Source organism: Anneissia japonica, unplaced genomic scaffold (genome assembly GCF_011630105.1).
Source record: "Anneissia japonica isolate Jap-2015-1 unplaced genomic scaffold, ASM1163010v1 scaffold1587_len1432017_cov164, whole genome shotgun sequence".
NCBI classification, from domain to species: domain Eukaryota; kingdom Metazoa; phylum Echinodermata; class Crinoidea; order Comatulida; family Comatulidae; genus Anneissia; species Anneissia japonica.
The window spans coordinates 968,863-995,833 of record NW_022713643.1 but is presented as its reverse complement, the minus strand read 5'-3'; the positions used below and the strand labels follow the sequence as shown (position 1 = coordinate 995,833).

Sequence of the window (26,971 nt, the reverse complement as noted above, 5' to 3'; positions counted from 1 at the left end):
ATAATATGGAGGTATTATAGACTTGCGATTTAAGCAGGCTTATTTTGCTGGTATACAATATTACGTCTGCAACAAAATAAAAAGATTATGGTTAAGAGTTAAAAAGTTGGTAAGCAAAATGCAAAAGAATAATGGAAGGGGAAAGGGATAACTTCTGACAAACAGAACAGAAATGAGAAAGTAATCAACACTTTAAAATAAACTGAGAAAATAAGTAAAGAACAAAAAGAAAAAATTGTGCAATGAGAACTCTCCTAGTGCTTAAGCATTTCATCTTAATTTTTGTTTATGATGAAAGGGAGGGGTGGTTTGGTTTATGGGAGGGGTTGCTGGTTTATTGGATTGGTTTACCCAAACACAATGTTCAGTTAATATACAGAAATGCCACAGATCTGCGTACATGTCGATTGTGAAGAAGTATGGTTATGTTAACTATATACAAAATAAAACTTTTTATGAGTTTAGCAGATTAGTTTCGACAACTAATTCACTCTCAAGGTTTTGAATAGTACTAGTAAAACAAGTAAACACACCATGTAACACATCAGAATAAACATAATATTTATTAAATGTTACACAAATATGTAAATTTGGTGCAATTCTGTACTACTATAGTTAAAAACAACATTTTACAGCTTACAAATTACAGTTCAGTGAGTAAACACAACAGAAAAAAAAATAAATGGGTAGGTAAAACACATAGATATGTATTTGCTGTGCAGAGACTATAGAGAATGAAAATGAAGAGGGAAAGGGGAGGTAAGGTGATGAAAATGTACTGTACATGCCATCCCTTGTCCAAGTAGGCTAACATTATAGCCAGCTTTGATAGACAGTCAACTGAACATATCTAATCAGTAAATAATAACCATATTCATTGTAACAAAGAAAATGCATTTATTCATATATGGTTTGCCATATTAGTTGCAGTCATGAACATGGTGATCAGTAAACAAATATTTTCGAGAATTAAGTATGAATTTGTAGGCTATCATAAAATAAGAATGTACTTACACACTCAAGGTGCCGCATCTCATCAGTTGGGTTGGCATCGCTATGGTGACAGAACTTCTGCATTTCAGCATTATAAGGATAAAGCTTCTTCCAGCGGTAATAATATTCCACAAGATCCTTCACAGTCTTGGTTGGAACCTGGGTCAATAAAGATGAATTCATGAGCTACACATATTTTAATCACTATAAAATATGAATTCCCGAACATTGAGCAATTAAACATCCAAAATAAATTCACCTAAAATTAAAATACCAATGGTTTGCATTTCTGAATGTATCACTTTTCTTTTCCAATGGATAATTTTCCAGACAGAATATCTTAAGATCATGCATATGGAAAAAATGATATATTTTAAAAAAGTTATTCTATTTGAAAAGGTTAATCCCTAATCCCTTGAGAACAGTAATATATATCTACTTGTTTCAATGGATTAACTTTTTCAAATGGATCAACTTTTTCAAATGGATCAACTTTTTCAAATGAATTATCTTTTCAAAATGGATTAACTTTTCCAAATGGACTATCTTCCTTTCCTGATGGATTATCTTACTTTACAAAGGAATTAACTTTTTTCACTTACACATTTCCCAATTTCAAAGAAATCTTTTCCTTTGGACTTGTAACCATCTCTAAATGCCTTACGCTCTTGTATACTCCATCTTTCAGGAACTAAACAACAAAATTGTTTCAAATTAGATAAAGCACATTAGGAACATAAACTAATGTATTAAAAAAAATATACTGACTTCATAAACCAATACATAATATTATTATGGTATTACTGTAGTTTCATTTTAACATTACTGTATATTATGGAAAAATATTGATTAAAGAATAATTAGTGTATGGTAACAGCTGTAAAATTCAAATGAAACACTGAATTCCTTATTTAACTTCCAATGAGAGACAGATGGACATAAGTAATTGTAACTAATTTACTGATTTTTACTAGAAAATGCTTAAATGGTCTGCCAGCGAATTTAACGGTCTATTAAATCTTGAAAGTTTCCACATTTATCCTGTTAAAAATGTAAAAATCCTGGGCTCAAACTCTTTAGATTGGCTGTTTTGGAACTGCCAACATAAAAAGCATGACTGAATAAAAATAATTCTTACAATCATAACGGTAATCCTGACAGTTGTCGGCCATCCCCCGAGGTACTTTGGCATCCTGAGACATCAGCATCAATAAGGCAAGCTTGTATCAAAGACAAAAGTACAAGAAATCAGTTCAATGTACCATTGGTATAAATTATTATTAACACGATGAGGGAACTGGAATTACATTACATGGTTCTCATCAGCAATTCTCGAAACAAAGATGAAAGATTTTTTTTGATGCGTGGACTGAAATCGCGAGCGGGCAGCTGACAAGAACCATGTAATGTATTTCCAGCGGCCTGATGAAGCTTAAAGTGGTTTATGCGTGTTCATGAAAACAGAAAACATATGTTCTATGACATGTGGTATTTTTTTTAAGTGCTTTTGTATTCTAAACTACACAAAATGTGACAACAAACTCCACATGCTAAATATGTTATTCTCACAAACAAGCATTTAACTACCTTGTGCTTTGTGGTGTAAGCACGACATACAAAGTATGCTAAATTGCAGTCCTAGTAGATGTATACTTAATTTCATTCATGGTAGAAGTATGCTAGGTAGCATTCTTAGAAGATGTATGGTAACTTGTGTCCATAACAGATGTATGCTAAATTGCGATAATGGCAGATGTATCCAAAATTGCAGTCACAGTAGTAAAGGTATGCATTTATATAGATGGAAGTGTTAAATTGTAGTAGTAAGTACATTGGGTGTATACTTATGTACGTTTTTTACTGTGATTTTGTGCAGGTGTGTTCTGGGTTCTGCACTCCAAATACTTCTTACCAAGGATAATAAATAGAAGAAGATAGAGCAGTTTGCGATATAGTGGAATGTCCATGAGAGCAAATTTCTCCATCCGAGCAGCGGCGCTATGTCTCATAATCAAGGGCACCACTTGGGGTTTGTTTGTTTTCTGTAGTTTCTCCACTGCAAATGATCATTATTTACTAAACTTCGTGGAAGGGCGTACATTCCATCAATTTTAATGCAAACAACGCGAAGAGTTCATTCTTCTGCTACTTAAGTTCGTTGTTCTTACCTCCATATCACCTTTTGCTCTTGCAAGACAATGGTATGCATACTCCAAGTTCCTGGCTGCACCTGGGATAGCACCTGATGTTGCAAACTCTATAAAACTATTAACTGAGGGAAACAGAAAAGAGGTATGAGCATGATAAACCAAATGCGATGGACCTTAGCAAAAACAGGTGCATATCTCATAAAATAAAAATTACACTATAAAATCTTTGTAATCTAGAAGCAAAAGCTAATAATTTATGCAAAAATTGTTAAAAACAGACAACAAATTGCAAAAATATAATAATTTATATATTCAGTCCAACATGAATTAAGATGGTCAATACAAGGGAATTATAGCTGATTTGAAGACTTCCATTTTTGATGACAAGTACCTGGTTTTGCCAGTCGGCCACAAATGTATACCACATTTAATACTATATTAAGCAAAAGATATAAACAAACCACCACATATCTATTTCACTTCCTTGTAATAAATTGACATGATACGTCTCTATTTGTACTGTATGCTCTATGTTACCTGTGTAATGTGTTGGATGTTGAGATTTGTGTAACCGGAGTAAACATGAACTGGGGTCATTAACATTATTAATAAACCTGCCAGGCCAATAATGATATGCAACTCAGTTTATGTGATTAGGACATTGTTCTTCAATAATCATTATTGCTATACATAAGAAATTATTGCCTTTAATGGCAGTGCAATGATGATCACCGTTCAACAAAAAACATCTTTAAATATATTTAAATTCTGCTTATTAAATAATTACATTAATTACTAAACAGAATTGTATTTAAATTCTATTTAATAATTAATATAACTTCATTAGGTTTTTAGTGCACACAAACATACAATTTATCATCTTCAAAGTATAATCTTCATGTAGTATTACTGACTTCACTGCCCCATCCCCGTAACCTCAAGGAAGTGAGTCATTTTACTTACACTCATTCTCAGCATACTGTTCTTCCAGATGCGGTAACCACATTGGTGTTCCTTCCCTTGGATCTGGGCCATAATCCATATAGCTTCTGTTTCCTGATGAAAATAAATTAGACAGATAATGTATTCCACATGGTTGCACTCTATACAAGTAGTGTAGCAATTTTTTGACATTTGTATTGATCTACAAACTGTACTGTAGTTAAGGTGACTTGTACAGTAGTTTCAGAAATAAATGAGCAGGAAAGAGGGATGAAATCTTTCGACAAATGAGAAATATTTTTAAAATGTTATTTGTATTTGTAATGTAATACATTATTTCAATGCCATTACTAGGCAAAAAACAATGCAATGGCCATGCAATTTCTAAGAAAAAATATCTATTAAAAAAATGCAAGTTTTTAGATTTACCAGCGTTTTATGATTTAATGTTACTACCAACAATAACTATTAAAATGCAAAAATACCAAAAAAATCATTTTTGAAATTAACTTTTGAAGTAACATAAACATTTGAAATTGAACATAGAAACTAGTGTATTATAAAATGTTTACCATAATTTTACGGCAAAAAATTATAGGAATACTTCCAGTAACTGGAAGTGTTTTATTATTTGTATTGACATTATCCAGTATAAAAGTCAGGGTAAACATTTTTTAAATTCAATAATGTCTATGCTCAAGTTAATAATTTGTATGTTACTGCAAAATGAGCAATTTCATTTTTTTGTCATTTTCAGGGGACAATACATATATAATGTCAATGTAAAATTTAGATTATAATAACCACAACAAAGCATACATTAGGCAGACGTGAACATTCACCAACTAGCTTAGTAGTCTATCACTATTCATATTAACTCATCACAAAGTCGGTCAACCAAACCAACTTGATGTCGTTGCCAACATAACAGCAAGTTATCAACCCTATCAGCAAACCATCTGCCACTCGCACTTGTATTAGTTAACTTTGATGATTCTTTATGCAAATGGAAGTGGTACCTCGGTATATCAGAATGGATTACACCAGAACCAAACCCTCTGTATACAAGCCTTCCAGATCCCAAAAGCAATATAATAGAATTGCTGTCAAAGCACTATCAAAATACTTTTTTTAAAATAATTTATTCTTATAATATCAAATAATCATAAATTTACTAGATTACAAATATGAATATTGAATACTTACTACATGGTGGTAATACAGCTTGGTAATCAGTTCCTACATTTATATGCCTGGAAAAACATAACAATATTTAAAGTGTACATTATATAACATGATACACAAACTAGACAAATGATGAGTATGAGTTAATTTAATTTAATTGTGTCAATTTCAGATTTCCTATATGATTTAACAAAGAGAAAATTTAAACGCATTTAAAAAATAATACCATCAAATAACTATACTATATACTATTATTATTATTATTATTTGTAACCATTTATAAATGCAAAAATTATTAGGATTAAATTTATGTCCTTGGTTTTCCTCTTCTTCAATGTTCGGCAAGTGTTTCACTATAGACGCTTGGAAAAAAAAATGAAATCAAAATTTAAGCAATTTAAACAGCATTTAATATAAATCCAAAGTTAATTTGCATATATATGCCATTTATTTAATAAATATTTGGAAAAATAAAAGAATTTCTTACGGTTCTGAATACAGAAACTCTGATGCCTCTTCACTGCTACTTCCTGGTAAAGAGAACAAAACAGATTAAAATCATAATCATCATTTTTCAGCCAATCCAAGTACTGTACAGGTTGCAATATAGGACAATAGGGATGTCTTCGGCACACAACATACATGTTGACTTAAACTTCCATTTTTTGACTTGCATTTAAAAAGCATGATATTTCCAAGTTTTTATGTTCTGGACAAACATAAGACATTTTATAAATAAATTTGAGCTATCAAGAGGCTTTTTCAGAACAAGGTTTAGAGTTAAAGTACTGTATTTCAATTACTATTCTTACGATTTATATTCAACAATCTAAGAGCTAGACCACCTGAATTAATGAACAAGTTTAAGTAATATTAGGTAATCAAGCTAAGCACTGTTGAAACCCTTTGTTACAAAATAATAATCAGAAAAGCCTAGACCTAACTCCTGATTTATCAGCTCAAATTATTTTTATAACCCATGATTGACGAATTATATTTTGTCTGGTTAACTACAGTACCAATGTTAATTTTCTAAGTTTATATTTAAAGTGTCAATATTAGCAATAAACCTAACTAGTACAAGACAAACCTGATATCACATGCCTCTGGGATGGTTGGTTAGACAAAAGCTGCAGGATGTCCTCAACACTGTCCATTTCTGAAGATGTCAGTTTCATTTCTACTATTGGACTAACACTGGCAGTCTTCCCAACACAGGGAAGGGGTGTCGAGGGAAGGGGTGTCGAGGAAAGAATTTCTTCCACAAATTTATCTAACGTGCCTACCATTTCTATTGCCCATTCAAGCTCTTTGTCAGCCTGGCTGTGATTAGAGTGGGGTGGGTGGAGTTCTCTCAATGGTTTTCTTAGTTTGCTGTAGCTTAAACCTAAATTTCTTCCATTAGGTTTTCTACTAGTTTCACTGGGTTGTTTATCTGATGTCAGTGAATTACAAATATTTTCTATTGCTAATGAAGAAGCATTATTTAAATCCAATTGGTGCTCTACTGAACTTAAATGTTTAGAGGTTCCATCTTTGGTGAGTTTGCTTTCATGTGAGCTGTCTATATGGAAGTCAGCACTTAATTCCTCTTCTATAACTTTAACAATGTCATTGTTGATACCATGACAATAAGTTTCCTGTTGTTCTTTGTCTATTCTACTAGATGCTTGGCAGACTGTTCCTAGCTCCTGTTCTAGTTCTGCAGTTGTTACTAGTCCTAGGGCATCCAGACTTGTTTGCCTACCTACAGTATACCAATAAAATGATTATCATAATCAAAGTAAATTCCTACATACTATCCTTAAATATAAAAACTGGTATCCGGTTATTTAAAGCCGGCGCACACTGCAGCCAACCATAGGAGCTGATGGTCGGCCAATGAATCCATCTATGTTGTGTGTGAGTGCTTAATGACATGCTGATTTTTTGTGCCAGTTTGAGTGAATTATCAATGAAAAAACTGAAAAACATGGTTACTTGCAGTTCCCATAAAATTTATTTTACTTATTTCTACTTTACCCTGAGTAGCATGATTAGCGTTATCCTTCAGGGCCCAGCAGTCCTGTTAGCAGACAGTGTGCACCCAGCTTTAGGTAAAATCTTACCATAAAAAATGTCAGATGTATGTAAAATAAATATAAACCACAGAAATGATACAATCTTTGCATAGACCCATGAACTGGCTAGTAAGCATTATAAGAAGTTTTGTAGTAGATACTTAAAATTAAATTGTTTTGAATTTATTTTGAACTGTTTATCATTCACTGGAGGTTCTTTTATAGTGACCAAGTTATTTTAAAGTTGAATTGTATTTTTTAGGGTTTTGCATATTTTTGACAGGTGGTATCTCTTCATATATTTTTTTTAATTTGTAGTTGAATACTTTGAACTTTGTAATACATAACTCTGAAAACTTGCTCTACTGAGTGGGATTTTGAAGAAAACAAAATGAAGTAAGTCTTACCTGTACTTCGCCTGTGGAGTTGAATCATACTCGGTGTTTTTGGAGTGGTGGCAGGTACAGGTACAGGTAATGGCACTGTAACATTATTAAAATACAGCCCAGAACCACTACGGATTGGGCTCAACATTGGTGGAGGTGTGTATGGAGGTGGCGTACTTGACTTGTTGCCATAGAACATTGTCCCCAGATCACGTGGAGACCTCATTTGACTGGCGTAAGTTCCAGGTATCAATCCTCCAGAGGTTGTGTTTACACAGGGTGGTATGACCAAGGGAGATGGCCGCGGCTTTTTCTTTGGATTCTTTACCTCTGTTGGCTTTTGAAATATAATATCATCCTTTTTTTCCACAGGTTGTTCCTGTGTAGTGGTCACGGGTACTACAGGTGAAATCGCCTGAAGTACAGGTGGACCCAATTCCTCATGTTTCCGTTTGACAGAGGTCCCTAATACCGAATCATTTATTTTTGCTAGGTTCTCCTGCTTCACTAATGCTTCAGGGATTTGTAAGTTCTGTGTCACACTCATGATAGTCGTGATAGGCTGTATCGGAGTCAGACCCTGAGGAGCTGACACCAGGTTCTCAAGATTCAATGGTATGGTTGATACAGGAATGGCAGAGGTCATGGAAGTCTGATTATAAGAAAGTGGAAGGTGAGTGTCTTGCATGTTTAATTGTCCAGACAAATTTGATGTTGGAACACTTTGTGAAACAAGTCCCACACCAACTCGCGGTAGCGTAGGGGCTGGCAGCCTTGGCAAAGTAAACTGCGGTAAACGTGCCGGCATTGCAACAGTCCAACTAGCAGGCTTCCCACCTGGATACGAATAAGAAGCATTTGTATCTAATGTTCTACGAATGCCTGGGGGTTGTTGAAAGTAATTTCCAAGATTAGAGCTTTGGTTTAAACTGGCTATAGTTACAGTACTAGGATCTGTTTGAATGGTTTGATAGTCTGAAATTGTTGAAATATTAGGCAAGGGAGCAGCCACAGATGTCTCTATTGGAACAGGTCTTTGTAATGTTGTCGAAGTTGTTGTAACGTTGATTCTCCTAGTGTTGCTATAACCACCGTGCAATCTCATGTGGCCATTCAATGCTGGCATACTTTTGAATTTACGCTTGCATATGGAACATTCTACAGGTTGTCTTTTCTCTTGGCTTTTATCATTCCTAAGAAATTAAGAAACAGGTGAACTAAGAGCTCAGGAAACAAAAACAAATATTAAAGCCCTGTCCAAACTATCAAATTTTATTCCACAACATGTGACATGCCTAAATATGGTCACTACGACATCACCATGACCATATATAGGCATATGACCTTATATGCGCATACAACAATTTTCTGTCAAAAAAAATTGATAATCTAGACAAAGCCTTATAACAACATTTTAAAAGGCTAAGAGAATACAAATAAAAATGTCAGACAATTGGCTACTGCTCAAATTACAAACCCTTTCCAAGATTTGCTCTATAACAAATAATTGTTAGACAGTAAACATTATATTTTTACAAAATAACATAAAATGAACACATAAAAACTTACTGTCTGCTGGGGAACCCTGAAAGCTTTGATCTAATACCTGGCACACCCGCCAATTCTAGACGATTGAGCTGCCTGAAGTTTTGTACATTGCTTCGTGATTGCAGAGGCATTGTTGACATCGGTAAATTTGATATCCCAGCTAAAGTGTTCACACCAGATGCAGATGTGATCGACTGTTGCAGAAAAGATGGAACACTCATGGACTGGTTTTGCTGTGGTGTTGGCGACAGTTGCTGGTTTGGCGGACTGCCTTGAATTGGAAATTGACCAGATTGGCCATGCTGGTGAGCTGCTGTTTGAGCCAAGAACTGTAGTCGAGCACTAGAACTATCTCCATTACCCGACTGAGTTATCTGTTCACTGTTTAACGTATCCATAGTGTTTAAGAAGTCAGAGATAACCTCAGAGGACGGGATGTTGTTCTTCTGGGTCTCTTGTGAAGCTGTGGCTTGTGCAACTGCTGCCGCTTCGGCTTGCGCAAGTACATCGTCTTTCTCGTCACCTGAATAGTGCATGTTATCTTCCATAACCAATCCATGGTGCTGCGATTCAAAATGTCTTCGAAGTGACCTTATGTCACAGTACGACTTTCCACAATTGTTGACTATACATTCATAGGGTTTCTTGGTACGATGTGTTAAAAGGTGTCCAGTCCTAACAATAAAAACAAATAAAATCTGAGTTGTTTTAAAAACTCATAATGTGTAGCCTATAGAAGTAATTATGGAAAAAATAATAGGGTTTATCAGTTCCATTGATGTCTATCCCTCGCATGTACAATAAAAAAGCCCTGATTAAATGTAATGTAAATTTTAACATAATACTCTATTATCAAGTAAACATATAAATTCAATGCAGTTTCAATCTATTAAATTTACCACAGAAATGCATTTGTCAATTTCTGTCCTTCACATGAGGGATGGAATTAGATCAGGATCTTAAACATTAAATAATATGAGATTAAATCAAGTTTGTGTGGTTTACTTCATTCTTAGCAACAATCTAAACTTACTTAGTAAATAGCACAGCATTAGCAAGGTAGAATTATTAATCTTGGGCCAAGATTGTCGTATGATTTCATAAATCATTGTTTGTTATGTGTTAATAAACCAAATAAAAAAAAATCGTACAGTATATGCACATACTGTATAAAGTACATTCAATATGCATGATCTATCACTTAGCAATCATAGTCCGCTATCAAAAAATACAACTGGCCAGTGTAATGTTCAAGTGAAAAGAAAACAAATCAAGTTTTGAAGATTTAATTAGCATTCCATAAAGCATATTTAAAACTATGCACAAGATAATGTAATACCCCTGTAACTTGGCTACCAACTTAGCCCATGAACTTATCCATCCAACATACCTTACATGCCCAAAATACATTCCCTTGTAATGGCCTCTCAGAATGTGTGGATATTCACTCCACGACATAATGTACACCTATTTGATAGACACCGTTGTCAATGTTAACACCTATCACTGTGCTTAGGCCATAACAGATAGAGTGCAAAAAACCACAGTTATATGGCCTACAACACTTCCTGATCGATAGTTGTGGTAACTCATTCTTTCCTACTTATAGTTGACCCGTGACAATCAAAACTTCACTATCTTCATTCCTACACATATAACCTTTGACCTTTTTTTTATAAATAAAACAATTTTTATGCAACATATTCAAAAATTGAAAGAAATGCAACCTTGCAGCGGGAATGACGTTTACCTTCTGACGACCATTCAAGCATACAGTTGGTATTGACTGGTTTAAATTGCAACATAGATTCTTTATGCAAAGTAGGACTTGGGTGTATTGTTCAGGCTACACAATGACCTTCTACGCATCAATAGTCACACGACCTAATACTGGCTCTCTACATAATAATTAGTTCTTTGTATTGAATTAATTTATTGTTTTTAATTATGCTGAAAACTTGATGATTCAATCTGCTTCATAGAGTGTTATTACATTGCTCTATGCTCAGTTTTAATATTACTTTTTACAGATGATCAGCATTGGGCCGTAACAGGTTTTTAAGCCAAAGATTGCATACATGTCAAGTTCAACTAATTTGCAGGCATGAGACTTTTTTTCTAAAACCTCTCCCCAAGGGGGATGTCCGGGTCATTCCTCTCCCCCACTCCCCGCACCACCACCCCAAATGTTTTTTACCTAGATACCCAGAAATGCATTCTTTGCTATTTTATGGTTGTATTTACAACTGAAAATCTGTTCAGAATCACACATTTTTTCTTAAGAATGCATATTTTTTGCTGTCCACGATTGAAAATAGAAAGCCAAACCAACTTAACCCTGGTTTAGTGCACCATTTATTTGTTTGAATGTATAACAACAAAACCAATCCTACTTTAAGTACATTAGGTGATGAATATTTAACTAGAGAGGTAGAAATTATATACATTTTTTTATTGTAGGATATTATAATTACTGTATTATAATTTCATTCAAATTCTGTTAATTGCAGTAATCCTTTTAAACACAGGAAAGCACTAAATTGCTCTCTTCGGATGTCTCAGGAAAGCAATTGCTCTCCTTGAAAATTTTAGAGTTTTGAATAGACGACCCCACCTCCAGGGGTGGATCTAGGTGTCCAAATTAGGGGAGGGCAATTGAGAGACAACACTACCCTAGGGGAATCCGGCATGCCCCCGGGGAATTTTGTTTTCTAGACGCCCAGCAAAAATAACTTCTGAGGCATTTTGGGCAATCAATAATCGTTTTGAGACGATGTTCGTGAAGCTACTCACGTGACTTCGAGGAGGAAAAAAGATGTTTATTAAATTGTTTTGAGCGAACTGGGTTCAAACACGTGCAATGTGTTTCAAACAATGTTTATGAATGAAAGTAATCTAAAAATATTTATTTTAACAACCCAAACCATTGTTTGAATGTCGTATGAATCCTTGTCACACTGTAGTGAGTATAATTACAATACTAGGCCAGAAAAACCTAGGCTAATTAACAGTGGTAGCCTCGGCCTAACCTAGACGATTTTTGCCTCCTCAATTCACAAACTAGAATTTTTGCGGAGCAGGTTGATAACTGGTGTATAGGTTGCACCCTGAATTTCATGGTGGAAATCGCGTATAAAATTTGCGGCTTTATATATTGTCGATTTATTTGCAAAATTTGATAAATTTTTTTATGGACAAGCGCTCCTGAGAGCGTGTTCAGGAGCGCAAAGAAAAGCAATGACGCTCGCGCTCCTTAGAAATGATGGACTATTTTTCGATCTATTTAAATTTCAGTTTGCACAGCGCAGTCCTGCTTTGGAACATTTTTGGGTCGAAAATTAATATAGGCCTATAGTACAAAATAAGTATTGAAAGGTTCACTGCACATAACACATATTGCGAGTTAAAAACCAGCTTTTACATTGTTTTAATTTGCTAGTTCAGGGTGTACTACAGTAGTTCATAACATCTTGGCTTGAAAGTGTACTGTGTATTAGTCGGAAGAGGTCCCCTGGGACCCCTTTCAACTGGGGGGGGGGGGCTGAGAGTTTGCAATCCTCATGTTTCCTGTGTGATCAGTGCACAGTTATCCACACACCCAGTCTGGCCGAATTGTTACAGTATATACGTTATAGTGGTAGGAATTTCTTTTGCATTTGATCATTAAACGCTAATTATCACTATAAAAATAACAAATGCTCGAGTCGGACATGTTGTCTTTTTTATGTGAACCTCCTTTGCATGTAAACTTTTATTTGACATAGAATTTCAAACAAAAATCCTTGATGCAGGCCAAAATTGGTGATGCATGTGCGAGTGATGTAACAATTTTTTCTATCTTCCACACAGAATATACATAACAAACCATCCTATTAACAACTTCCTTCTATAATGAGATCTATAAAAGACATGAACTGTACTACAATAGAACATCAGGAAACTTGCTCCGGAATTGGCAAGGTCATAAAAAACCAGAATGCTTAGACAAAAGGGTTAATCCCACCAAAGATATAGTCCACAATAGGTAGACAAAAATGGGAACCAAAATAATAGGCCTAAACTGCAGACAAAGTGTAGTAGTAGTACAACATACAAGACTGAACTTAACTTTAACAGTGCACATATTCAAGATTAGCACTCATTAAAAGCTTTGGTGTGGCACTAATTTGAGAAGCGCATCCTTGCGTACTGAAAAGGTGCGTTGGCGCATATTTGAGGGAAGTGCATAGGCGCTTATTTAAGAGAGGCTCTTAGGCGCTTAGTTGAGAGAGGCACTTAGGCACGTATTTGAGAGAGGCGCGTTGTTAGGAGACCGTTATTAGATCATTTACAGGAGGTTAAAAAAAATTTGCATCAGCAAGCAAAGTCAGACTAGACTAAGAGGGTTGGCACGAAGTCAAATTTAAACTGCTCGATGCATATTGTGACAGAAAGGATAGTAGATAAAATGAAACATATAATAAACGGATATTACTTCTCCTTTAAATAAACAATCTCTATCAATGGTTACCATCTGGTAGGAAGTTAAAATCCAACACGCACAAAAACTGAGAGTTGTCATAATTCCTTTGTACCATACTCCATAAGAAATTTTAATAGCGGCCAGTAAACTCTTTACCGTATATTCCGGTGTATAAGCCGCACCTGTGTATAAGCCGCCCCAGCAAGTTAGGACGTGAAATATCACGATTTTTTGTGTTAGCTGTGTATAAGCCGCACCTATTTTTAAGCTCCAAACCGTTCCCATAATATTAAGTTTTTAATTATTTTGAAACATTGACATTATTTATAAATGTTCACGTAAAGAAATTTCATCTCTTTCGGCCGATTACCGTATTAAACAACAAACAACTGGAAATGCGTGTAAACTGCTGGCTACCGCCATGTTAACAACGTATTCTTGCTCTAGGCAGTCCTAGGGAAATCCCCATTTTTTGCTAGACGGTCGTGCGCTAGCGCTACGTTAAATTTTCAACATCAGTTTAGTTTAAGTTTAATAAAATAAAAAACTTATTGAGTATATTTATCTATTCTAAACAATCATTCTATTATTATGTTGACTAATAACAGTCGGTATTAGGCTAAAAATATTGGTAATTCTAGGCCTAAGTCATTACTAGTCACAGCCCACTGTGTGAAGCATGCACCATCACGCACCACGTTTTATAAACAAAAAATATCGTGGATTGGATACAAAGTTCACGCATGCCCAGATGACGTATGCCTTTCTACAGTTAAATTCCAGTAAAATAATTATTACAACTTCAAGAAAACTCGTATTTATAGCATAAATGAATTTCACATGTTTTTATTCTAAAATTATAGCGGTATCAATATTCTCTCTATAATGGTACAAGCCACCGGGAACTAGACGACGAGCTGCAAGTTTCACCAGCCCACGTGTGTTTTGTGGCGACATCGAAAATGACTCACATGACCTCGAGGACCGAACTCCCGAAAAGTAGTTTGTTATTGTTTTGAGCGAAGCGGTTTCGAACCGAAACAGCGTGTTTCAAAATTGTTTAAAAATGAAAATAATTATTTAGGCAACCCAAACTATTGCTTGAATGTCGTAGAAAATGTAGTAGGAATCCTAGTACAGTACTGTAGTGAGTATAATTACAAATACTAGGGCTACAAACCGGTCCTAGGCTAGGCTAATTAATTGAGCTAGCATGGGCCTAACCTAGACAGACAATGCCTGATTTTCGCCGCAGCTCGCGATCTGAACTTTTTTGGGAGTATGTTAATGACCGGTGTATAGGCCGCACCCCAAACTTCGGCGGGAAAATCGCGTATAAAATTTGCGGCTTATACACCGGAATATACGGTAAATATGTTGAATAGGCCTAAAGTATTTACGCAAACATTTTAGTACAGTATACCATTAAATTATGTGTTTTTTAAAGTCTTTTTTTGCGATGTCTCTTTTGCACCTACAGTAATGTTCTTTTGTTTTTGGACAAAATAAATAAATCTGAATCTGAAAAAATCTTCAACCAACTTATTTCTTGTTCGCAATTGTAGAATTAAAGAGTTTTCATTAATGCATACTGTAATAATATTGGCCATCTGAATATCCCAGACTTCGATGTCTATTTTTTTTTTTTTTTTTTTTAGTAATTAACATTATTTATTGTCACACTTTCCTAACAAACCAGATCAAACACACTATAATTCTCAACATGCATCCTCATTTCCTTAATAATATTCATCAATATGTCATTTTTGAAATTTGTACACAATACCTAGCCAGCATAATATCTTCCACCACTCTAGATTGCAAACTCAATCCCCCATTGTGGTGTGATACAGTCAATACTTATCCATTTTTTACTAAGGCTATTAAGAGAATTGATGCAGGGTTAGCTGTACAGTGTTGATTAGCGACCTTGCGAAGGACAGCTTATAATGGAAGAGTTCCATCATATGAATGATTAATGATGATTTTGTTACTTTTTAAAAGCATCTATTTTACTGCTCTATACATAATTTCTCAGTAAAAGACTATATAAAAATTGATGCAGAAACTAATAGTTTTAATGGTGATCATGTGCTACAAGCATATCAATGCTATATTCATTCCAATTGTAATGACGAAATGGTGGGCATTAACAGTTCATATAATTTAATATATTTTGGCATAGAAACATTAATGTCTGTAACCAACAACATAACACGTTAAGATCAACAACATAAATAATGATCACTTTTTGGGAGCCTTCAATCTGCTATTCATTTGACCTATAACATAACTGATTGACATTAGCAGTTGTCAAAGGAATCCACACATCAAACAAAGGAAGATGATGCTGAATGATGCTGATGATGTATCCTTACAAACAATTCTAACATTCATTCGCATCATATGCAGGGGTCCAAGTCTCCTGCAAGTCATGGGAATTTTCTGAAAATCAGAAGTCTCCCACATTCCCGCAAGCAAAGCAAGAATCCCCTGGAAAATATCCCATCTTCCAAAAATTCATAATATTTGCATGTTTTTACTACTTGATTAAAAACTGTCACACAGAAAACAGTGCTGATAGGCATCGCCATGCGCAGCAAAATAAAGTTAGATGGGTTAAGAAAGTTCATTTAACCAGATCTGACAAAAGCGACTTCTTCCAACTTAAGGCCCCTGCATTTGTGATTTTGTAAACGTTTCAGTAATTTCAATGTTAATACTTGTTCAATCAATTATATTCAAGCCTAAAACATGCTACATTTAACTGGATATAAGTCAACCCCATTAAGACTAGCGTAGCGTGGTAAAAGTTCGAACTACGACTAAATCAAGTCCTAGTTTTAGTTCAGCTGAAGACAGCTGGCAAACGACGACTATCAACTAACCAATGAAAAGAGCTCATTTTAATAGCAGATGAAATTTTAGAGATCGGGTTACGCGGATGAATATTAAGCTGCCACGGTTCAAAAACATATTTCCTCATAATTTATAATAGATAATCAATCGCTTAATTAATTTTCTATAATAATAACTATATTATTATTAGTCGTTGGCATATAACTATTATAGTTGAGTCTGAGTGAGGGCGGCACCATCTTTTTTGTTGTTATGGTGAAGCTATGCGAAGGGATTTCGTGCAAATCAGGAACTATCGCATGTGGCTAGCAAAACATATTAATTTCTCCTTTTGGAAGCTAAACTTGATATCTCTTTTGTTTAACACACTAAAGATATATCAGACCTGCGTATACAATAGTTTTTATTCGTTTCACTTTATTGCGAGTTACAAAAAGTATGTTTTTATTGGGATAAATATTTCAAGTCGGGGATTTAGCCTGACCCCAGGCTGACTAAAATAATTGGCCTGCAGAGGTATTATTTTAGTCGAGGTTTGTGTGATTTAGTCGTAGTGCTAGTTGAAGTTCGTTTTAAGAATACGAAATGACGTAATTTTTAAGTTTTAGCTGGAACTACGACTAAAGTTCTTTTTAAGAATACCAGGGTAAGCCTAGGCGTAGACTGGAATGATCATTTATTGAAAGAAGGCCAGTCTAGGCTACCTAGTGTGTTTTTTATTTTACAAACACAGAATTTTTACCAATTGGCCGGTTATTTTTACCGGTAAAATTGACGGCTAGGACAGCTTTGGGAGAACACTGGCCTATATATTTTCATGGTCAAAATAAAATTTGTTTTTTCTAGTAGTCCTCTATTTGACAGTAGATTAAATATACTGAAAGTATATTGTACAGTTCACAATGGTATATTCATATGGGTAAAACAATAACATTTTACTTACAAATGATCTTGTCTCTTGAAGCTCTTAGCACAGATCACACACTTGTGGCGCCTCTCACTACTATGAATCAGCTTGTGTTTCGCCAAAGCGCTGGAGCTTCCAAATATCTTGCCACAGACTGGACATGCCTGAGAATAGCGATGTCCCTGACCAATCCGTGGCCGTCCTTTCTTGGCCTTCGGCGCTGGTGCAATATCCGCAGGGCCACTATTCGATGCTGTGGGTTTAAGAACATTTTTTTTTTAATGTTCAAAACAGTAAGCGTTACTCTTAAATATGTGCTACAATACTTTAGTGATGTACTCTATGAAGCACCATAGCACTTAATCTAAAGACATTTGTATCCACTGTCCTTTGGTACTGGTACTGATATATGCATTTATAACGCGCCTCTTCCTTGAGGTTATAAAGCACATTTTGTTTTCCCTCTTCATTGGGTCCACATGCATAAATGTTGCTGCTGGCAATCAGCGCAGGAGCAAGTAACCCCACCAGGTTATACTCCTGGGTGGAGAGAAGCAAGGCAGATAAAGTGTCTTGCTTAAGGACACAAGCAAAATGCATAGCGAGAGATGAAACCCAGACTTCGAGGTTGGGAAACCAAACCGTTCCGGCTGCGCCAAACCGCTTCTGCGTCTTGTGGACACTACTAATGTCCTGATGGACTACAGTCAAGTAGTTAAAAAAAAATTCTAATAATATGTACCCTCTCTGGAATAATAAAATGTTGTAAATATCCTTTTTTTTATCTATCTATTTTATCAGACAATTTTTCTATTTTAAATTTGTATAAGACTATGCGAACTGCAACTTCATTGACAAAAGAGATATCTTAAACATAATTTTTGTGGGTAAAAAATGTCATCAATAATAATTAAGATAATATCATATCTCACCCTGCAACGAGGATTGCTGTATGTCTCCAATTGCGCTATGTCGGACTTGCACTTCACTAGACGCACTTGTCATGGAAGGTAGAGTACTGGTTGGTTCTGTATCCATACTAAGTGACTGCGGTGACAGCGCATCCCCCATGTAGTTCTGATCTTCGACATCTCCACTGTTTTCAAAGATGTCAAAGGCACTGCTATTGACACTAGCAGGGTTAGAATCAAGAGTCAAATTAGTGTCATTCAGCCTGCCACCAGTAGTAGTAATCACCATGCCACCTTGTAACAGAGAATCTTCTAACGATACCGGTACCTGGGCTTCCGGCATTAACCCTCCATCTTGAAGCAGCTCCTCGTTGCAATTTATGGCACTTAGCATCTGATCACCGGGAGGACGGTAACGTAATGACGGACTCTGACGTGTCAGAGATGGACTATCCTGAGATACATCCCCCAAAGCCAGGGAAACGTTTACCGACAAAGGTGATATGTTCTTTGTTGTCATGTTCACAGGGCCTTGTGTAGCATCAACAATTGATTGTATATTAGGTGAAGACTTTTCATTATTGTTTTCATGGGATCCTTTCCCCAGAGACATCTTGGTATTATTCTGAACAAATATCGGTTGTCTGATAAAATTTGGAACCTGTTGCATGCCAAGATGAGGTATCTCCCTTGTAACGCCATAAGCATCCATACTTTGATTAACAAAACCATCTTCTTGTTTAAGAAAATTGCTCATTGGGTTAAGAGTGTTGGATTGTAACTGTGCAAATGTTGCCTGATTAAAACCTACCATAGCATCCTGACCACTGCGAAAAGCAAACCTAGTGGTAGGTTGTGTATTGAATGATGGCCAAACACTGCTTTGGTAGATATTTGTCTGGTATCCTCTTTGTCCCTGGAGAACATTGTGATTTTGACGTACAACTGATTGTTGTTCAGTGTAAACAGGACTGTACTGTTGTTGTTGTTGATGTGTTACATCGTTTTCAGCATGCTGAGAGCTAGTCATTGCCCTCATAGACAGGTCTCTTGGAGAGGTGGGTGTGGGAGGGGTAGCTGAAGGCATCTTCGTCTGGTTGTTCATTGGTGGAACAGCACTTCTTTCCATCAGCTGAGCAATTACTTGTTGTTCAAATGTCGGATTCATAGCCATGTTCATGTTATCAGCTATATAGCTTTGTTGTTGTTGGTGATGCTGTTGCTGCTGTTGCTGCTGTTGTTGCTGTTGTTGTTGCTGTTGTAACTGATAAGCCACTGCAGCAGACAATGCATTATTATTGTTTGAAAGTGGGTTAGGTGGTGGCACCGTATTAACTGGTGTATGTACAGGGGTACCATTCGATGACAAAGGATTATGAGGAGGAACAGTATTAACTGGGGTGTGGACTGGGGTACAATTCTGTGACAGTACATTGGGTGGCGGTACAGTATTCACTGGAGTGTGTACGGGTGTTCCACAACTGTCTGCAGAAAGGCGCCTCTGTCCTGTGTTGATCATTAGTACTCGGGGCTTTGATAAATCCTCCGGTACAGGTGAAGTCAACAGTTGATTTCTATGGTTCTGCATCTTTAGCCTTTATCCCTTCAAGGCCTCAGCACATTTCTAAACCATACCGTATCCTATGAAGAAAATAAGAATGTCACATCAAAGAAATAAATCAATAACAAAACATCATTCTATCTAGGGAAACAAACTAAAAAATTTCCTTAATCTCAGATTCACATTTTTATTTAATATTTATTAAACTTTAACAGTCCAGAGAACTGGGTCAGTAAATTAAAGCACCAAAACACAAGTATGTCTGAAAGCTATGTATGGTCAAATAATTTATCCATATAGCCATCAATAATAATGATTAATAGAATAACTTGTGCAAGTAGAAAATTAATCTTAACTTGCATACATTTTTTCAAATCTGACCTTTGAACTACTATTCACTTCCAATGATTTATTATTGGAAGTGATGATATAGTGCAAGGGTTAAATTTGGATAACTATAATATAGCCATGATATATCACATCATTAAACTACAAGTACCATATATGATCTCAGTTGTATGAACACTAGGGAGCAAAATGTCATAATGTGATATACATGTATGTGTATTAAAAGAAGCACAACACCTATAAAAATGACTTTGTATTACATTGTGGAAATTTCATTCATCAACTATAATAAACATTGTTTATGGCCTGTATCTACAGTATTGTGACAGTATTTTATATCCAATATAGTTGTTTTTTCTTTTTCAAAAATTTGGCTCTTTTCTAATTAATCACTCCTTTTTTCCAATTTTTCTCTATATCAAGAGCAGCAATGGTGGTAACCAATTTGCAGTAAACCAGAAATCTTTGTCTCTGGTTCTATTCCATGGTTCTCCCCTTTGAAATACTGATTGTACTCCACAATATTTTAGGAAAAATGTTTTAAGCTGTTGGTTCCTACGTACAGTACAATACTGTATTTGACCAAAAAGTGCATGTTAAAGAACAGTTGCTAAACACAGCGTGATCATTTAAATTTAGATTACAAGGGAGTTGATTGTGCCCGGGAGTTAAGATTTACAGTGAGGCCTACCGTACTTGTTAATTTACAGTATTCCAATAATTGCAAATGACTGAGAATTTAACCAAGGAAGTACCTCATCTTCCCTTTCTTTAATACCAGATGTGAAAGATAGAAGATATCCAACTATTGTACATTGCTTTTACCTCGCTGTTGATCATGATTTATTGATTTCATTATTTTATATTACTTGATTATCTATTGTTGGCCAATTTTGGGTAGTACTTTCAGGTATAATTAAACATGTGGTATGTAAATATAACTAAACATGTGGTAGGTACAGTATGGCAAATAGGAATACTGATTTTTTTTTTTTTAAAACAACTGACTGTACTTTTAACAATTAACAATCTCATTACTGTAAAACATACAGTACTGCATTAGTCCGGATTCAAATAGTCAGATTTAGGCCTTGAAGTGTTAACCCCTTTCTTAATTTAAAAAAAAAAATTACATGTGAACATGGCATTCTCACGTATAAGACAAGGCTTTAAACAGCATATTACAATTTTAAAAAAACAGGGGGGTCGTCTTACAGTATATGCGCAACACATACAAATTTTCGATCTTTAAATCATGTTTGTCTTAAGTGCAAATGGTCTGCAACACGCGAATTTACTACTGAAATGAAGCTACTAATTGTTAGTATGAATGAACTCAACTAGATTTGCCACAAGTGCCTAATTATTATTTTTTCTCATTCTGGACAGCGCCACCAATGAGCAAGTTAAATTTGAGACAGCAGAACTTTCCGATAGAATAGCCTACTAGGTCTCTAGAGTCTAAACTAATACTGGTTGTAGTAAAAAGAGGCTTGGTGGGCCTACTTTTAAGTTCTTACTTAATAATACAGTACAGTACCTTTTTAACAATGTTGAGACGCCAAATAAATTAGGTATGGCGTGCCATAAGCGCAATAAAAAGTGTGTAACCAAAAATCAGGGTCTGGAACCCAGGATAGAACTCAAGCGGGCAAATAAGGTTTTGATAAACCTTTAAAAGCTCATAATATGGTATTACCATACATTTGGTTTTTAGCCAGCTAAATGCAGTATCAAGACCATAAAAAAGCAGCAAAAAGTAGGAATTCTGACAATGAAATTGGGGAGGGGGTTGTCTGAAAAACACATAAAAATATTCTCAAACTCGGAAGTCATCGATGCAGACAGCCTTATACTCACGTATATACGGTACTCTTACAGCTGTGGGTAACATTTATTTTATTCTTATGTAATAAATTTTTAAAATCGCATTTGCTATATTTTGTACTGCATCATTATGCTGAACAGTGCTACGTACAGTATGGGCATGGTCCGTGAGTAGTTGCCGTAAAGAAGCGCTTATAGTAGTGCATATTCGTATCAATACACAACAATGGGGACTGAATCGAACCATCTCTCCGAAAGATACAATGGCTTCTATAAATTGCTCACAAGACAGGTGTGCACACTGGGCCTCCATTTTAAGTTCTTATCTGAGAAGAATTGATTTTACAGGTGCCAACCAAACCTTAAACAAGGAGCGGTTCGAATCAGGGCCGATGTTACGGCTGTAGTTAGCAGCGTCCCTGCCTTACCGCTCGGCCACTCAACTCGACTTGTCCTTTTAAATGAGCAATTTTGTGGGATTTTATAGATTACACCAGACACCACACACTGTGTCTAATTTATCTACACATTATCAATCTAACATTCTGCCAGTAATATAATAATGGTTCAAAGTTTATCTCCTTCACCAATGTTAATAATATGTCATCATCAGCCGCCCTATGCTTCTCCAAGAGATTGTATGCTTTATATATCGCAAACACTTCACAATATTGTATCAAAGATTAGACCAAGTCATGATTAATAATCATGCAATATTATGTATAGTAATTGATACAATACGGCATTGAACTAGTTTACTATAAATTCAAATTAAATTAAATTCAATTCAACATTTATTTACTTCCTTTTTTAACCGAGATAAATAATGTACAATGGTTTTTAAATAAATTGAAAATGCAGAAAATTGATTAAAAACAAATAATATTTTGATCATTTGGTATTAAATAATGTGGTATTAAAAAATTAAAATACAAGATAAGTTTGTTTATTATATCTTTACAAATGATAATGATAATAGCAAATGATAAAATGATACTTAAGATATAAGAATACTATATTATCCTAGACAAAATCCAGATGCTTTTGAGATTTGTTAATGCCAAATAATAATATTTAATAAAGTGTGTAGTTGCATCAACCTGGAAAAATTGATTTCTTATATTATATAATTTAAAATTAATTATGAATCTATAAATATGATAGAAAGCAAGAACTAGTGAAGGTACTGTACAGCAGTATAGATAGAAACAATTGCGAGTTCATTTTTCAGGTATGGAAGTACTGTATCATCAATTAATATACATATATTCATATGAAATTGAAAAATAATAATTTAGGTACTCTGCAATTGAACAATTATGACTCACATTTTTTTTTTTTTTTGTAGAATTAATATGAAGAAGGAAACACAGTTTCCACAATCCTAGTTTACAGCATCAATGGTCGAATGTTTTAATTAAGCCTTGTACTTTATCATGGCCTCTCTAGCCTAGCATATTTCTTTATGTAGGCCAGGGCCTGCAAATATGTTTGTAGTTGTAGTGTGCTCTATTGTTTTTCCTCAGTTAAATTGTTAGCTAAAAATACAAAGTATTACCAATTTTATTTTTTTCACACCCTGTAAAGTGAAAATGACCATTACCACCATATTGCCTAATGAATATGGTATTTTTTGCAGTTGCACGTGCTTGCATGGGTGAGACAAGAGTGTACAAGTTAAAGCATGGTATCTATGCTGTTTTTCAGGCATTAAACATTGATGACAAATCATTTTAAAAACTTTCCAAACCTATAGGACCTAAACAATTTTCAGATAATCATCTCCAGACAGGTAAACTTCATGAGTATTATTATTAAGTTCACTAAGTAATTAAATATTTAAAATACATCATCCAGTTAAATTTAACTACATTAATTACTACACTGCTCAATTCCTCTTATTCCATGTTTACCATTGGTCATTATGTCACTTTTTTTTTGGTCCAGCTTTGTAATAATATGGTGGGGGAAACAATATACAATTGCATGTATCCATGGTTTTGTTTATATAAACTACAAACAACATGATGAACTGAACTGTGCAATAAAATTGGAGATACATCATTACATATAGGCCCTACACGCAAACAATCTCTTCATGTAACATACTTATGTCATACAATTAAATCTACCTAGCCTAATTTAGGCCTAGACTACTCAGACACATAGAGAACGCCTAGGCCTAGCCTAGGCGCTAGACTCGAGAGCAGAGAGAGGGACAGAGAGGGTTGATCAGAAATATTAAACACCGCCAACACCAGGCATTCCTAGCCAGACTTAATCACGCTATTACATGCAATATATTTACTTCAAAGACAAAACGAATAGACATAAATATGGATTACAAGTTTGGTAGGTCTGGCACTAGGCTTCAGGTACCATAGCCACATAGACACTGTCGAGAGCACGCCTGCGGCTGTCTGCATGGCCATACACGAAGTCTCAATCTATGTTCGTGCAAACAGGCTGCAAACGGGCTCCCTCTGTATGCCTTCTCGCACCGGGGAAAAGCAGAAAACGAATACCATATATCTCCTGCAAAAATACTGGTTTATACAAAATCGAATACACTCGAAACAAAAACAAGCATTTTCTTAATATATCAAGGTATACTCCTGCAGGTAAATGGCTTACCATAAATAATGCTTTACGGACGATTTAGCGTGCTATATTTCACATTTCTATAGAGTATCTCCGGAAATGGTGGCCAAATGTACACAAGATACGTTCATTAATATGTAGTGACCCCGTTATCACTTCTCGGTAAACAAATTCTAAATACGCCCGGAAAGTTTTCGCAGTATAGTACTCTAATTTCCGCCCATTTCAGTTCATATTGTTTTTATAAATATTATCACATACGTAATGGCAAAAATAACGTGTCTTATCTGTTTTGTACTATATTTTTATCTTATCATAATGTAAAACTTTCGTAAGAATTATAATCCGCGTATGAATACATATAGGTAAAGACACGAGTGACGTATATGACGTCATTGGGCTCGGCAATTGCAAGGGTGTAAAAAGTAAACAAGAAGCGTCTGCTGGAGTCCTGGGTCTTCTGTATTATTGATTTGTTCCTTGATTTGTTTGATAGTTCAAATAATCGGACCCCAGAGCCGAGATCCAGGTCACCGTGGAATGAACTGTAGCTCAAACTTTTGTTTCTCTCTAAGTTGGTATAACTCTGAATGAAACTGCAAAGTTTTCCGAGTTCGATGCAAAGTTCATTGTTTAAATTGCCGACTCAACAAATGGATATTAAATAAATTATTTATCGTACATGAAATATTAACGTAGAATTGAATGTGATATAACAACAATTTTCAAATATGGCCAATATATATTTCCTGACATAACGATACTACAATCCTGAACAAATCCAACAAACTTTTTTTTAATTCTTATACACATACTAGTATTTTTCGCCCGAAGGAAAATAAAATTGAGTGCATCAATTATTAATATAGTAAAACAATAAACATAATTAAAATGTCAAACACAATAGGCCTATACAAAATGATTTTCCAAATCTTAAAGATAGGGAACAAATTGTTCAAATATGATTATCTGGTTCATAATAGGCTACATGAGTCAAACCAATTAGATTTCTTTCTATTGTAAGCATATTTGGTGATTACGATGAATATTGACGAACGAATAAACTTTATTGCAATCACTTTGATAAAATATGATTAAAATTTAACAGGAAAAATGATGAGTTTTTCTAAATATAATTTAAATACACCCTTAAATTTGAGACCCACCTCTAATTCCGAGACCCTTCCGAGAACGGCCACTTCTTCAATCCATTAACGCTAACCGAGAACACAGAGAGACCACCCTCAGATCAGTGGTCTACCAAAAGTGGTCTCGAATTGAGGGCGACTGTACATTAAACGCCAAATCAAGACAATTGTGATAACAAACAAACAAACAAACAAACAAAAAAAATCAGAACAAAGGAAAGAAAAAGGAGGTATAACTAGGCCTTTTCTATAATGTTGTCGTTTTACTAAATTTCCATCTATCCGATACATTTTAGCTGCAATAACTGATTGTAAACGTGACTCGGACAATCAGAATCTCACGGTCTAGATTGACACGTTGCAGCATGATCACAAATCACCTCCATATACGCGATTATTTTTGCACCACCATGTATTCTTCTACAGTTAATTAGTATTGTATTCGTTTCTTTAACTTCTGCAGGGTCTCCTCATCATTGCGAGAACTGACTCTCCCCCCTCTCTCTCTCCCTCTCTCTCTCTCTCTCCCTGTTCCACTCTCCGATGTTTAACTCTCTTGTATTTACTACTTCATTCTGGATGATGCTAATTAAGTAATTCTGATATGAGTATTCGCTTTGTGCTTACTTTTTGTTTTTATAATATATCTTTGTCTTCGTATTTAATCAGCCGATTCACAGTGAGCTATAATCTTCTGTAATTTGCTAGTCCCTACCTATTTTATTTTGAACTTTAATTATTTATTGTTATATATTTAAGTACGTGTGTTTTACTTATTTTTATTTTATATTTAAATGAAATGACCTCGATAATGACTTCGATACGAAGAAGAGTAGTAGGCCTAAGTACCACTGATTATCTCTTGATATTTTTACTTACATAACAATCAACTTTAGACACGGTGGTCATCTTAAATTTGTACACTCTATGCCTATGCTCGAACAATTCTGAAATATTCTGTGTTTCATTTGTTTCCACGCGCTTGGGAGGAACTACCGTACTATAGAAACTAGGGATTTATTGGTTTTGAATCCTAACGCATTTTTAAACGATCTTAAATTACATTTCCAATAAGTTTTACAA

The 26,971-nt window shown here is 35.0% G+C and overlaps 1 protein-coding gene across 2 annotated transcripts in view; it reads right to left on the bottom strand.

The window, feature by feature from the left end:
• LOC117108696 overlaps positions 1-24,898 on the bottom strand; it is a 30,695-nt gene extending 5,797 nt beyond the window's left edge. For both annotated transcript variants that reach the window (XM_033250807.1, XM_033250808.1), the window contains exons 1-12: positions 24,774-24,898; positions 18,425-20,044; positions 17,529-17,745; positions 9,286-9,939; positions 7,738-8,909; positions 5,758-5,800; positions 5,292-5,338; positions 4,107-4,199; positions 3,162-3,265; positions 2,132-2,213; positions 1,596-1,684; positions 1,015-1,152 (exon numbers count right to left, since the gene is read on the bottom strand). In XM_033250807.1, coding sequence (XP_033106698.1) covers positions 1,015-1,152; positions 1,596-1,684; positions 2,132-2,213; positions 3,162-3,265; positions 4,107-4,199; positions 5,292-5,338; positions 5,758-5,800; positions 7,738-8,909; positions 9,286-9,939; positions 17,529-17,745; positions 18,425-19,991 — 4,206 coding nt within the window. In that variant the 5' untranslated portion in view covers positions 19,992-20,044; positions 24,774-24,898. The remainder of the gene's footprint in view (positions 1-1,014; positions 1,153-1,595; positions 1,685-2,131; positions 2,214-3,161; positions 3,266-4,106; positions 4,200-5,291; positions 5,339-5,757; positions 5,801-7,737; positions 8,910-9,285; positions 9,940-17,528; positions 17,746-18,424; positions 20,045-24,773) is intronic.
• Positions 24,899-26,971: the final 2,073 nt, after the last annotated feature.